This window comes from Pleurodeles waltl, chromosome 4_1, assembly GCF_031143425.1.
Source record: "Pleurodeles waltl isolate 20211129_DDA chromosome 4_1, aPleWal1.hap1.20221129, whole genome shotgun sequence".
Taxonomy (NCBI): Eukaryota; Metazoa; Chordata; class Amphibia; order Caudata; family Salamandridae; genus Pleurodeles; species Pleurodeles waltl.
The window spans coordinates 351,776,122-351,791,780 of record NC_090442.1 but is presented as its reverse complement, the minus strand read 5'-3'; the positions used below and the strand labels follow the sequence as shown (position 1 = coordinate 351,791,780).

The following is a 15,659-nucleotide window of genomic DNA, read 5'->3' as shown; positions in this document are numbered from 1 at the left end:
TAGTGTAAAACTCCTAAATTCGTTTTTACGCTGCTGTGAGGCCTGCTCCCTTCATAGGCTAACATTGGGGCTGCCCTCATACATTGCTTGAGTGGTAGCTGCTGATCTGAAAAGAGCAGGAAGGTCATATTTAGTATGGCCAGAATGGTGATACAAAATCCTGCTGACTGGTGAAGTTGGATTTAATATTACTATTTTATTTTAGAAATGCCACTTTTAGAAAGTGAGCATTTCTCTGCACTTAAATCTTTCTGTGCCTAACAATCCACGTCTGTCTGGGTTTAGTTGACAGCTCCTTGTGCATTCACTCAGACACACCCCAAACACAGGGTACTCAGCCTCACTTGCATACATCTGCATTCTGAATGGGTCTTCCTGGACTGGGAGGGTGGAGGGCCTGCTCTCACACAAAGAACTGACACACCCCCTACTGGGACCCTGGCAGACAGGATTGAACTGAAAGGGGACCTGGTGCACTTCTAAGCCACTCTTTGAAGTCCCCCCCCACTTAAAAGGCACATTTGGTGTTTAAACAGGGCCTCTGCCCGTACCAACTCAGACACTTCTGAGGTAGACACTCTATTTCATCAAGACACTTCCTGGAGAAGAAACTTGTAACCAGAACCTGCATCCTGCCCAAAGCACTCCCCTGACTGCTTTCTGTGAAGGACTGCTGCCTTGCTGTTGTCCTGCTGCCTTGTGCTCTTTGGCTGAGGTGAAGAAGTGCTCTCCAAGGGCTTGGATAGAGCTTGCCTCCTGTTCCCTGAAGTCTCAGGACCAAAATGAATTAATCTCTTCAAGAAGGACTCCTTGCGCGTCGAAATTCAAAGCACAGCCTGCCAGAAATGACGCATGGCCTGCACTGCAGTGAAAATTTCACTGCATGCCGAACCGTAACGACACAGTCTGACTTTGCAACGAGAAGATCGATGCAGCGCCAGCGTAGCGACCCGAAATTCGACACATGGCCCACTGGATCGACGCATAGCCAAGCCAGAACGAAGCAGCCCGACCTCCAGAGAGGAATCGACGCAGCGCCTGCCGTGCAGTAGAAAATTTTACGCAACGCCCACCGGATCGACACAGCTCCTGTGACTTCGTCCTGCCAACGCAGGAAATCCATGCACTGTCCCCGGGGCATCTGAAAACCCCGCAACCCAAAGAGGATCCACGACTGAGCGCCGGAAATCGATGCACAGCTCTCCCTGCGTGGAAACTAAACGACGCATCGCTGTGTGCGGCCCGAGAAATCGACGCACACGCTCTTTGTTTCCACGCTTCTCCTCCTCTGCGGCCCTTTGCGTAGATTTGTCACGCGAAGCAGGTACTTTGTGCTTGAAAGAGACTTTGTTTGCTTTTAAAAGACTTAAGACACGTTATATCACTTTTCAGTGATATCTCTACATTTACTTATTGCATCTTTGATCATTTTGACCTGCATTTATCCAGATAAATATTATATATTTTTCCAAACACTGTGTGGTGTATTTTTGTGGTGCTATATGGTGGTATTGATTGACTTATTGCACAAATACTTTACACATTGCCTTCTAAGTTAAGCCTGACTGCTCAGTGCCAAGCTACCAGAGGGTGGGCACAGGATAATTTGGATAGTGTGGGACTTACCCTGACTAGAGTGAGGGTCCTTGCTTGGACAGGGGGTAACCTGATTGCCAACCAAAGACCCCATTTCTAACACACACCTTGTTGTTAAACTCTTCCAAGATGTGTGCAGCTGAATGGGATTTTTCCATGGAGAACATGGCTACTGTTGCATGCCGCCGATCGCCCTTAAAGTATCTTCAGTGCTAACACCTATAGATAGTTATTGCCTAAACTCTGCAAAAGAGATCCATTGTGCAGTGATACACATGTAATCAGTTGCTTGACAACTGTCGTCCAGCAAATAGTATGAATAGCACTTTGCTGCAAAACTTGTCCAACCAATTGCAGCATTTCATGATGGAGAGCTGTAAAAGCAACTCTGGCAAAATAGGTACGACTTGGAACTTTCCATTTTGGGTGGACGGCTGCCACAAGTTCTAAAAGTCCCACTTCTTCCACAAAAGAAAAAAAAGAGGAGGTCCCAGGACTAACAGTTTAGCCAGCTTCCCACTGTACAAATGTGCTGTTGCAGTCATAGACTCCCTCCTGCCTAAACAATCCTGTAAAAGTAGCCTGGATTTTCTCCTTTTCTTGGGCCACTGGCGCAGACGACTTCCAAGAAGCAGAAGCCAGTAGACTCAATGTGCATCTTGCAGCAGTCACTGTATGCCGTGGTGTTGCCATCTAATTCTTCTGACATTATGAGGTTGCTGATGTGAGTGATACTGATGTACTGTGGGTACAGGGCTGCTTTGCGTAAAGATGTCACCCTCTCCTTCCTAATTACCTCCACAGTAATTGGAGCTAATGATTCTTCACCTCTCCTCAACTTCACCACCATCATGTGTAGCAATTTTTAGGTGCTCCTCCCACTGGATTGTGTTATGTTTTTTCATAAGGGCTTTGGCCTCCAGTATCATGATGTGACCCAGGCTTACCTCAACGAACACTCTTGTAACAAGTGGAGCATATTGCAATGTTATCCTCCTGCTTGCTAACTGTAAAAAAAAAAGATCCAAACTGAGGCAGAAAACTTTCTTAGTGTGTCATTGCCAATGCCTGAAGAAGGACTGGAGGTAGGTGGGTGCGTCATCGGTTGCCTCTCTCAAGTGCATACTTCTACTGAGGTAGGGGTTGATGCAGGTATCAGCAGGGAATGGAAGCTGACACTGGTACCTGTGCCACATCTCTCAGAGAAGGTTGAATCGGAGGGGTGACGTCTGTCTCCTCTGTGCCAGCTTCCTTAACAATGATGTTTGTCTTCATCTTCCTCATCTCCTTCCATAATTATAAGGTTTTCAGGGACTTTTCTTTTCCTGTGCCTCTCCTGGTGTCTCCCAGACTTTGCTGTGCCTAGATCATCCTCAGAAGGGGTTCTTGTAGAAGAAGGTGAAGTACCCTTCCTTTTTCTTGCTGGAGATCTGAGAGTCAATAATTATAAAAGAGGAGGTTCTTGTTCGGCAGGACGCTCAAACTCCTGTTTTGCTCCAAATTCAGGAAGATTTACTATTGCTGACTGCTGCTGCTGTTCATTTTGCTCTGTTCCCTGAAATGTTTGGATACTACTTTGCAAAAAGGACAAATCGAATTCAATGGCACTTCTTGTCAGTGTCGCCATAATTGCAGTGGCTGCCTCGCTGACAGACATGAGCTTAGGCTCGGTAGGCTGTTGCGGCAGAGACAGGTTTCCAGAAAAAGGTTTTGGCAGGCCACTTTCTTGGCAGCGCCTTTCTTTAGGGCCATCTTAGAACTGTCAATTGGTAGTGGCCCTGAGCGGCACAAGCAGAAGAGATTGGAGTACACTCATGCACACTCTCTGTCCAGACAAAGGAGGCATGGTAACATTGTAGAAAACACTATTATTTAAGCAATGCCAAACACAAAAATTAACCAAGCTATAACAATTTTACAACAGCACACATCCTCCTGTGGCATCAAATATTACCCCACATATACATTGGCTTTACAGAAAAAAAAAGAAAGACAAACAATAGCTAACATTGGTAATTTAATTTAATGTCATCCATGCCCTAAATGATGGTTCAATTAAACCAACATATACTACAGAAACAGTTATTTCATACACTGATGACAAGTACTAAGCCTACTGGTTGAATGGCTCATTTGCAGACTAGGCCATATAGTAAACTATATGAATATTGCAAATGTAACAAACACGGAAAAAGGTAATGAACTATCCAACATTTTTCATTTACAAAAGGTGAAAATTGAAATGCAAAAAAAAAAAAAAAATAGGTCCCTAATGGAAAATCCAGACCATCCACCACAATGAAATTTCAAAATCAAAAGCAGTGCTAGTGGGCGTGAAATTTAGCACCCACTTGAAAGCAGCCTGAGAGTACTGTGGTGCTCACCAGTTGTGCACCAAAAACGATTTTCATGCTTGTTAACGGAAAACAATTCTGCCATGCGCCGGATGGTGGAATTTGGGAACTCTGCATTACTCAGCGTAGCACGTAGTGTTCGAATTCGCAAACTCCGAGTGGAGTGAATTTTTCTGCCCAGACCTAATCCGATGACAGTTGCCAACTCATGCAAATGGGCTGCTAGAGACTTTCGTCAGGCAACATTTCCAAAAATACCAGTTATAAAATAATTATTACTAATACAACTTTGCCAATGAATTGGGCTTGTAATAACTATTTTAAAAAGTCAAAACATGAACTCTTTAGTTGTTTTCTAAGCAGAGATCGCAAACATGAAAAAACATTGTATCCCAATGTTATTCTAGGAAATAGCTAACCCATATTCAGTGTGAAAATAGCTTTGACGGTATTTCCACAGTAAGAACATGTTCAACACTAATCCTTTTCATGTTCTACTTTTAAATAACATGAACCTCACATTATAGGCACGCAAGGCCATCTTTAAGGGTAACTTAATATTTAATAGGTGGGTTTTGGCCTATCTAAAGGGTTTATTTTGGCAAGTCGAATTTGCACTGTAAACCTACACAGCCAGGGTACTGGTGGCAGGCCTGCATTCATTTTTACATTTCTGCTATAGTGGCTAGCACAATGAATGCTGCAGCCCACTTGTGACATTTAACTATCTAATATGGGCTTGTAGGCAAGTTAAACATGCCAATCAGTGGTATGCAATTTTTAGCATGTTGAAAGGGAGAGCACAGTCACTTCATAACTGGTTAGCAGGAGTAAAGTACATATAGTTCTACAGCCAGCAAAAACAGACAAAGCAAAGATCTGGGGCGGTACCACACAAAAGATGATCATTTCTGACACTTTCTTAAAGGCATGTTTCATGTATCTTCAAAAGCCAGATGATGGTCTCAAAATTGTCTGTAGAGTCTTGGAGCCCTTATGTTTGAACACTTTGGCACAGAAAGGGCAGGGACTGTATTCTAATGTTTGGTACATGCTCGGCATGCACCTGCAAGTGCAAGTTTAATATTAAGAGCTGCTTTGAGTCTGGATATACATTGTTGTATGAAATTGGATCATTGGTTGGGGGGGGTGGAAGCCTCACTCAGGCAACAACCGCAGTCCATGTCAAGGTGAACCACAAAAAGTCCCTAACTTATGCTGTGCTTAATCCTCTGGTAGCTTGCCATAAAGCAGTCAGGGTTAATTTAGAGGCAGTGTATAAAGTATTTATGTAGCACACCAACAGTGATATATTGAAAACAACAAAAGAAAAATCTCAAACCAATTTAGAAAAATAGAACACATTTTAGTGAATAAAATGATACCAGAATTACAACAATCCAATCAGCAGAATGGAGATTTTCAGTTTGAAAGCTTTCAGTGAAAACAGCGCTATAAAGAACACAGCACCACCTGCAGTCATCTCGTCATGCTAGACCAGGGGAAAGTCACAAGCTCAGGCCTATCACACTGAAGCACAGGTGAGGTTAGTCCTGCTGGTCAAGCGTCTCAGATGGTAACCAGTACAGCGCAACAAGCTGGTCTAACATCAAGGATGATCATTGCTGTAGCTTCGCATTTGCGGTCGTTGTGGGCTGTTGTTGCTGTAGCACGAAGAGTAGGGTTCACCAGAGCTTCACATTGGCAGTTGTTGCTGGCAGCAGAGTCTTGGTGGGAACGGGCCTGTTTGTATACACAAGGATCCAAACCTCACAATTTTCACCTTCTCTTGGGGAGGAGTAAACTCTGATGCCTGGCAAGGATACAGGAGCTGGGAAGGTACCTTTTTGGGATTATGGACTCACTCCAGCAGAGCTCAAGTGGGTGCATTTGCATGTCCAGGCAGGTCCAGTTGCAGCAGTTCAGCTGGACAGTTGCAGGGAGGCCTTGAGCGTGTATCCCTATGGCTCACACAGGAGGTCAGCCAACTAAATGTCACTCTGGTTAGTCTGGGATGAAGGCAAGCGAGTCCAGACTCCCTTCTCAGTCAGCAAGGAAGTCCTTTAAGCAGCGGGCAGTCCTTCTTCTGTAACGTTCACAGGTTCAAGAGTGCTCTGAAAAGTGGCTCTGGTGGTCCAATATTTATATCTGGTGCTAGCCTTTCTGTGTGGGGGCTTCCTGACCCTCCCTGACATCTACTTCTGACAACATCCTCTCCTTTACCCCGTCAAGACTCCAAACTGTTTGGGGGTGATGTCAGATTCCTTTGTGTGTGCAGGAGGCAAAGTCATTTTAAATGTAAGGGGGGGCTGGGTACAAGTAAATTAAATGTCACAAGTGTAGGAGAATATTGCCATATTCGAAGATTAGAGCACAAGCATATTACCATTGGCTAGCAGAGAACATGTGCACAGAGTTCTAATGCCAACAAAAGAGTTTCAGCACAGAAGGCGCAAAAAAACTGGAGGTAATCTTGAAAAAAGGGCCACATACTCACGATAATCTGCTCAACTTCCAATATGCAGTGTAATAGAGGATATATTAAAAATATCACGTTTCTTTGTTTTAATGAAAGTGCTTTAAATCGCTCTGTCTTAATTACCCATTGGCACAAATTCCGAATCCTCATCAACACAGTAATTCAGAACTGACTTTCTGTTTTCTAGGAATGCACATCTGACGCCAGCATTTCCATTTTTTTAATCACCGACACAAACTGATGCCAAATTATATTCAAGCGCCTGAGGCTCAACTGCTTTGAAATGCCATTAATGTATCAACTAAAACACGTTCATACCTGTACTGACGCAAGACGAAGAACCTCAACAGCATCCCTGATGTCCTTGGTTTCAACAGAGGAAAGCATGTAGCAAATCGTTTTGACTTCTTTAACTACAGTACTCACGAGACACTGTGAAAGAACAAATATTACAAAATGAACACTATGCATCGAATATTTGGCATAGACTTTCCAAATAATTTTCTTGCGTGTTGCACACTTGTATCTCAATCGTGTGTTCTATAGACTCTATTATATATGGGCATATTCGCTTTAGGAAATATAAATATATATTATGCAATATTATGGATGTTTATTTGCTTATTTTTCTATTTTCGTGTGTCACTCATTCTTCACAATATTGACTTTAAGAAAGATCTCACCACCTTTGGGTTTATTCTCTCTTGCTATATGATAAATCTAAATAGTGCCTTTGTTTCACCCAGTGCTTACCTGACCTTGTATCTATTGCTTAGAAAATCACTACTGAATCAGATCTTAACCTTGGGCCCCCCGCGAGAAGCAGAAAATAAATCTAGAAACATAAATCTTACACTTTCACTAAAATTGTAACTTCCTACAAACTGGATTAACGATCTTGTCCAACCTGATAAATCTGATTTCATTATTAACAGGCCGACAAGTGTTTAAAAGAAAACGCTAAATAATTTAGGTATAGGCAATAAGGGCAACAGAAAAGCCATCCTAGTCTTTCTGAGAAAGCACTGGACAGGATGGACTGGGAATACATGGAAGACACCATAAGAGACGGGCCTAGAGGAGAGCTTCTATGGATGGGTATTCGCAGAATATGAAACTCCCAAGGGAAAGTTAAGACTTAACAATACGTTATCACAATTGATACACATTAGAGGAGTCGCAGGAAAGGGTGCCCTCTGTTGGTGCTTTTTTTGCACTCACTTTGGAACCACATGTGCCGGAGATCAAAAGGAACACGATGAATAAAAGGACAGAATTAGGATGGCACTAACTTAAACTTACTATGTGCACAAAATATATAATACTTTCCCCAATGGTTCCCGCCAACTTTTTGCGACACCCAATGAAAGAACTACAAAAGTACCAACATATTTCAGAGTTAAAAATCAATCAATCTCAGCCTCCAAAAGGCATGATTGAGAACATAAAGAGAAGGTCCCCTTCTCTGGGCAGAAACATCCATCAGGTACAGGGGAACTGAGCTGGCAGGGACAATAGCAAAAGCCAAGGAAAAGGACCAAAAAAATAAGCAAAGCAGCAAAGTTAGAATTAGGGAACTGGAAGAACAAGTTGCATATAAATCAGGATTTAATAGTAGAATCGCTATGGCAGGGCAAAAAACTTGAGAATCAATAAAAGTCAATGCACAGTAAGGTGTAAGCAAGGAGGACTGGGGATGGCTAACTTTCTCAGTTCTTACTATGCAATATCATATTGACTAACCCAAGAGGGAAAACTAAAGAGGGTAGTGTATGTTACAGCAGACATTAAGTGGTGGGCCACTCTGGAGTTTCCTTGGCTTCCCAAGATAAAAAGGGATACCAAACAATCGACCTCTCCAGTAACTCAGTCTAGGAGAACATAGGTTTACAGATAAGCCTGACTTCACATTTCCCTACATTCACACCACAATGAAGACAGTCCTAACAATGGAAAGAGAGGAGCTGCAAGACTCTCCTTGTTATTATTAGGAGGGGGGAGGTGAAACGTTTTGAACAATTCAAAGTAGAATTTGGCCTGCAAGAAACAGAATGCTTCTGAAATTTATAGTTTCTGCACTGGCTCCAGCAACTCCAAATTGAAATATGAGCAACAAGGGACCTAACCCTTTTTGAGAAATACCTTAATAATGACAATAAGCGGCATGCTGTCTTTCACATCTATACATTCTTAAATGCGGTTGAAACAGGCGGCGTGAAGATGGGGATGCAATTCCTATTCAGGGTGGGCTTGGGAAAAAGGAACATGGAATAACATTGAATGAATACCATTGGACTGATATCTTTAAGTGAGCCACCAAGATACTGTCTTGATGCCATTACAACCCGATAACATTAGGAGCTATTCGACATCCAGAGAGGTGTAATAAAGTTTTGGAGAGGGGATGTGGTGAAACGGACTCCTTAACACACATAGGGCCTGATTTAGAACTCAGCGGAGGTGTCACTCCATCACAACGGTGACGGATATCCCATCCACCAAAATCTAAATCTCATTCTACTCAAGAGGATTAGCTTTCGTCAGACTGGATATCCATCACCGTTGTGGTGGAGTAACCCATCCGCTGAGTTCTAAATCAGACCCATAGTTTGGTCTTGCCCACACATAACCTTCTGGCATGATAACTACGTAGTATATTTGCTGGAATATGTTTTCGCACGTAACATAGGGCATAAGTCATTGCTCCCTATCCAATCTCTTGAGCACTGACCCAAAACTGTTATCTAGGAAATGGGGATTATCATGATTGCATTGAACAACAATCAATAAATTCAACAAGAAAAAAGTTGAAGGATTGCTTACAATTGTCTCATGTTTGTAGGACAGTTTATCAGAACTGGACTACAGCTTTTTATATAATTTGTAGCAGCTTTTCAAAGTTGATCATATTCTAATATTCCACATTCTTATTAGTATAAGTACAATAAGTATTGATTCTATACCAGTTGCAGATTATGTATTAGTTAATACTGGCACAGAATTTTTTTTACGGTAACTAAGAATAATTTTATTTAGTTATTGAGACTTAAATTTATGAATGTTATACAAGCAGTACATGGTTCTGTACACTGATGAAGAGTACTCAATTTTCAGAGGCAATAAAGGTATGGTATCCTCATCTTCAAAATTAATGGAGTTCATATACAATCATTTGAAGAGGAGGAATCTATGTGTGACTTATCAAACTGACGAGTTTAGCAGATTTTAGGCACAATTATTGTGCACTGGTGTTGGGAAGAGAGACTGAGTAAGGTAATGTCTTTCAGTACACAGTACCTACCAATTTCTTTAACCACTTATCCACTACTAATAGAATTAAAGAATTGCTTACATATGTTCCTTCTTGTAGGGCTTGCCTTACAGAATCTTATAAAATGCTTAAAGGAATGTTCCCCAGCTTAGAAGTTTTTTTACTGGACCTTTATGTCTAGATGTGTTCAATTGTACATATTAACAGAGCTGATTTATTAAATCTAAAGTGGTTAAGGGTAAACATGTCACCGAAACTCAAAATCTCTGACATAACTTATTTATGTAGATATAAAGACATTTATTGTCACTGTTATTCCTGAGGTGATATTGGCTTGTCTTTCAATGTCTCCGTTAAAGGGGTTTAGTTTTTCTCTAGAAGTTTGTTTTATTTTGATCCAAATATCATATTCAAGACCTAACGCATACGCAATGACCACTGATTTCATATCCAATTTCCTTTCTTCATCTGAAAAGACAAGACAGTTGTCATCTTTTCCCACTTTTCTTTAACCTTGTGACTTAAAGTCTAGCAGTTGCTTTACACGTAGATAAAAATGTTGCCTGTGTGCATTTGTTTGGGAAAGAACATCCTGATGATATTCTGCTTTTGTTAGCAGATCAAAAATGCTAAAGGAACACATCTTCCAGCAGTAATGCCCCTGATCCAAGTCTTTCTTTGATTATCTCGATACCCCCACATTCAATAATCAGAATCCTTTGAGTGGAAAACATTTAAAAAAAAAATTATGAATAGAAATGTAAAGAATCACTTATTTAGGTGTACAAATATTTAATTATATTTGTATGGGTTTGTTCTAGCAAAAATAAAGAAGGACATCCCTTAAATTGCTGCTTGTAAACCAAACTCAATGTTATATAGGGGAAAATGTTGCCAAAGATATTGCATGCACTTTCTAGTATTCATACTACTTTATCTAGGATGTGTTTGACAGAGGCTTATATCAGCTTCAGTTTGTTTCTCTGGGGATTGAAGTCTAGACATTTATGGGCTATTTTGAAAATCTGATTTACACAATGGAGGTTATTATTTCAGTGATCTAGTTAGTTAATAATACGTTTTCAAGCTTTATAAAGTATTGTTATAGCTGAACAAAGATGGAAATAGACAACCAGCATTGTCTCAGTAAAGATACATAATACTCAAAATTACCATCATATTTCATTCTGAGTAAACGTTGCCCAAGATTCCTGTTTTAGAGAGGTTGCTGACAGAAATGCCCCATTCCCTGTTGGCTTTCATAGCAATGTGGATTCAGATTGTTAGACCTGACAGCCTTAGGGTGGTCACCCCTAACTTTTTGCCTGCCTCCCTCCACGTTTTGGACACTGTTTTTGCTGGCTTTTAGACTCTGCGCACTTTACCACTGCTAATCAGTGCTAAAGTGCATATGCTCTCTCCCTTTAAACATGGTAACCTTGGATCATACCTGATTGGACTATTTAATTTACTTATAAGTCCCTTGTAATGTGCACTATAGGTGCCTAGGGCCTGTAGATTAAATGCTACTAGTGGGCCTGCAGCACTGGTTGTGCAAACCACTTAAGTAGCCCCTTTACCTTGTCTCAGGTCTGCCATTGCAAGGCCTGTGTGTGCAGTTTCACTGTCATCTCGACTTGGCATTCAAAAGTACTTGCCAATCCTAAACCTGCCCTTTCTCCACATATAAGTCACTTCTAATGTGTACCCTAGGTAACCCCTAGAGCAGGGTGCTGTGTGGGTGAAAGGCAGGACATGTACCAGTGTAGTGTACATGTCCTGGTAGTGTAAAACTCCTAAAATTCGTTTTTACACTACTGTGAGGCCTGCTCCCTTCATAGGCTAACATTGGGGCTGCCCTCATACAGTATTGAAGTGGTAGCTGCTGATCTGAAAGGAGTAGGAAGAATGGTAATACCAGAATGGTAATACCAAATACCAAAACCTGCTGACTGGTGAAGTTGGATTTAATATTACTATTCTAGAAATGCCACTTTTAGAAAGTGAGCATTTCTTTGCACTTAAATCTTTCTGTGCCTTACAATCCACGTCTGGCTGGGCTTAGCTGACAGCTCCTTGTGCATTCACTCAGACACACCCCAAACACAGGGTACTCAGCCTCACTTGCATACATCTGCATTTTGAATGGGTCTTCCTGGGCTGGGAGGGTGGAGGGCCTGCTCTCACACAAAGGACTGCTACACCCCCTACTGGGACCCTGGCAGACAGGATTGAACTGAAAGGGGACCTGGTGCACTTCTTAGCCACTCTTTGAAGTCTCCCCCACTTCAAAGGCACATTTGGGTATAAAACAGGGGCCCTGCCCTACCTCATAAGACACTTGCTGGAGTAGAAACCTGGACCAGAACCTGCATCCTGCCAAGAAGAACTGCCTGGCTGCCTAAAGGACTCACCTGACTGCTTTCTACAAAGTTCTGCTGCCTTGCTGTTGCCCTGCTGCCTTGCTGAACTCTTATCTGGCTGTAAAAGTGCTCTTCAAGGGCTTGGATAGAGCTTGCCTCCTGTTCCCTGAAGTCTCAGGACCAAAAAGACTTCTCTTTTTCATTTGGACTCTTCGTGCGCCGAAAATTTCGACGCACAGCTTGCTCCGCGGCGAGAAAATCGCTGCACACCGATGCTGATCGACGCGACACCTTTGGGGTGACGGAACTTCGACGCACGGCCTCGCAAGGACAACGCCGCCCAACTTTCAGAGGGGAAATCGATGCGACGCCTGCCGTGAGAACGAGAATTCCACGCACTGCCTCCCGGAACGACGCGCAGCCAGAAAACAAGCCAAAGAATCCACGCACAGACCCCGGGACATCTGGTAATCCCGCGAACCACAGAAAGAGACTGTCTGCGCACCGGAAAACGACGCACGACTTCCCCACGTGAAAAATACTGATGCAAGTCCGTGTGTGCAGGGGAGAAATCGACGCACACAACATTTTTCCACATATCTCTTCTTCTGCGGCCCTTTGTGGAGATTTTCCACTTTAAACCAGGTACTTTGTGCTTGAAAGAGACTTTGTTTGGTTTTTAAAGACCTAAGACACTTTATATCACTTTTCAGTGATTCTCTACAATTTCACATTGCATCTTTATTCGTTTTGACCTACAATTATCCTGATAAATATTATATATTTTTCTAAACACTGTGTGGTGTATTTTTGTGGTGCTATATTGTGTTATTGTATGATTTATTGCACAAATACTTTACAAATTGCCTTCTAAGTTAAGCCTGATTGCTTGTACCAAGCTACTAGAGGGTGGGCACAGGATCATTTTGGATTGTGTGTGACTTACCCTGACAAGAGTGAGGGTTCTTGCTTGGACAGAGGGTAACCTGACTGCCAACCAAAAACCCCATTTCTAACACAGATGTTGCCACAAATTGGGTTAATTGTGAGGGAGGGTAGGGGGAGATCTCCAAACAAGCTGATGTTACCAGTCCTGTCACAGTACAGTACAAAGATAGTCACTGCTAAACATAGGGTACCAATGGCACAGATGGTAGGGAGTTCCCCAGAAAAATGCATAACTAAATTCAAACAGTTCCAACAATGTTATGTCGAAGACAATTTAGTAAAAAAAGAAATCAATAAATCATTAAGAAGAAAAACAATAAGACCATAATATAAAACAAATAGGGACAGCAAGAGAAAATGTATTTTAATTTTTTGAGGCTGAAGGTTCCTAGAAAATATGACTCATCAATCAGAAAGCAGGGTTCATGGCTGACCTGGACCTAGGTGTGATTTCACGCCAGTTGCAATGGAACAGTGGCCTCATCTCTACCTTCTGGCTTAACCTAATAGTTGAAGACATAGGTTTTCCAGGGCACTAAAAAAAGAAGCCTGAATCAGTGACAAATTCTCCAGAGGGCAGAACGAGAAGCTAAAGTTACTGGTGGTTCTCAAAGTCAGTATGTCTTTGTTGAGTTCCACCTGTTGCCTTTAGTGTTAGTGCTAAAAGCTCAGAGTGGCATAACACAGGATTGAAGAGCCATCAATATAGCTTCATTACCGGCACTGATGTGCTGACCAGTCCATGGTCTTACATTTTGACATTTGACATTTTTTGACTTTCAAAATATTCCAGCAGCAGGACAGGGCTCTGGCTTAGGAAACCCTGCTGGAAAGGTCCCATTGGAATCCTTATATGAGAGTCAAAAACATCATAGCTGTACATATCTAGATATATTGCCTGCTGTGAAAATGTTATGCCTGGAGAAATACCAACACCTTGTCTAAGCCTCCAGAAGTTGCATATGCATGTAACTGCTGGATAATTGTTCTTCTTGTCACTAATACAGCCAGCTAGTTCTTAGCCTGGCATTTACAGCTGGGGCCCTATTACTTATAGGGTGCCCTTTCACTGTTTGAGCCTTCAAACTGGAGTATTGTGGGCAAAGAGGGCAAGTGCACCATATGATGTTGAATGCATTCCCCTCAGGGCAGTCACAAACTCATGCTGCTCTGGGAGCTGCACACTCAAGCGAAATACGGAGTGGCTGCTTCAAAGCTGCTCTGTGTTCCATACTGCAGGCAGCAACCCACCTGCACTTTTAAGAGGGAAGGAAGATCTCCTTGCAGGGTGACAGCACCCACCTGCAAGGGGATGTATGTGGGGTCCATAGAATCCCCCTTACCCTGCTTCGAAAGGGCTGCCATCAAAATGCACACTGACAGTCCACTACCTTTTTGTGACACACTGTCAGTGCAACTCCTGAAAGCGTCTCTCCTTTGCACCGGCATCCATAAACTGGAGCAGCTCAGAGGTAAAGAGATTCCCTCATTGGACTAGGGCCCTGCCTTCATTCAAATGAGAGAATGCCCTATTGAAATAGTGGAGATGCTAGATGTGTGCTAGCGCTATCTGTATTACAGAAGAGGCTGCACAAGCCCCTGCAGCCTCGTCTGTAATCCAAAAGGGCCAGAGGGTGTGAAAAGTGGGTGCAAATGCCTGCTGTTCCCCTCAGGCAATTCTGTAGTATGACCCCCGGTCTCTCTGCAGCCAGGGATCTCACATGATCCAGTCAAAAGAGGACAGATGGGCCATCTTGGAGCCTGGAACCCTATCACCGTAGCAGGTAACAATATGTCAACCACTTGAACTCTGAGGAACAGTTACAGTACCAGAGTGCTAGCAGAGGTCAGGCGTCCTTGTGCCTTCTTTTTCCCCAGATTTCAGTCAGAATCTTCTTTCTTAAAGATATGATCTCCTGTGCCAAGTTCTGAGTAGGTGGCCAATCTTTTTCTGTACATTAGTTAGTGATTGAAGAATTTACTAAACTCAATCATGGCTACAGTTTTACGGAACGTATGACTTTTTCTGCACTTCATTTTTTAGTTTATTGCAGATCTTTTTAGATTCCTTTAACTAAAATAACCAAACCTTCTTACAAATGCAAGACCTTAGTGACTCATATGATCAACTCAAGACCCTCTTTCAGTACTAGTACTCTAATTGGGGGTACACACTTAAAGTCTCTGATGCCTTTAAAAATCAGTGCTCCCAAGTTTGGATTTTGGATCTCAGCAATTTCTGTTCCAATTTACAGTGGTTTTCCTAGAAAGTAAATGACTCAATTCAGTTAAATAAAATGAACAGTACAGTGTTTGGAACAGAGCATGTGTAATGTGGCACTGAATTACAGTGTCACAGTTTGAAGAGTTATAGTACCAGCAAAAAGATGAATAATCCAGATGGACCATCCAGAAAAGACAGATTACCTACAGACATCAATCCCACAAACTCCTTAAGCAAATGTCCTCAGAGTGCTAGAAGGACACAGCATTCTATGCGACAGCCCAGCACAGAAACATGGGTGAATGGGATAAGAGACAAATATTTTGTGGCCATCAGTGGTGGTATGTCTCAGAACTTGTATCCATTATTCACCTCACCATGGTGTCTGGGCCAAACTCGAGCCTCTCCTGCACCATTTGTTTTA

At 42.4% G+C, this 15,659-nt stretch overlaps 1 protein-coding gene across 2 annotated transcripts in view; it reads right to left on the bottom strand.

The window, feature by feature from the left end:
• PIK3C2G (phosphatidylinositol-4-phosphate 3-kinase catalytic subunit type 2 gamma) overlaps positions 1-15,659 on the bottom strand; it is a 2,001,768-nt gene that overhangs the window by 1,320,529 nt on the left and 665,580 nt on the right. For both annotated transcript variants that reach the window (XM_069228485.1, XM_069228486.1), the window contains exon 9: positions 6,748-6,861. In XM_069228485.1, coding sequence (XP_069084586.1) covers positions 6,748-6,861 — 114 coding nt within the window. The remainder of the gene's footprint in view (positions 1-6,747; positions 6,862-15,659) is intronic.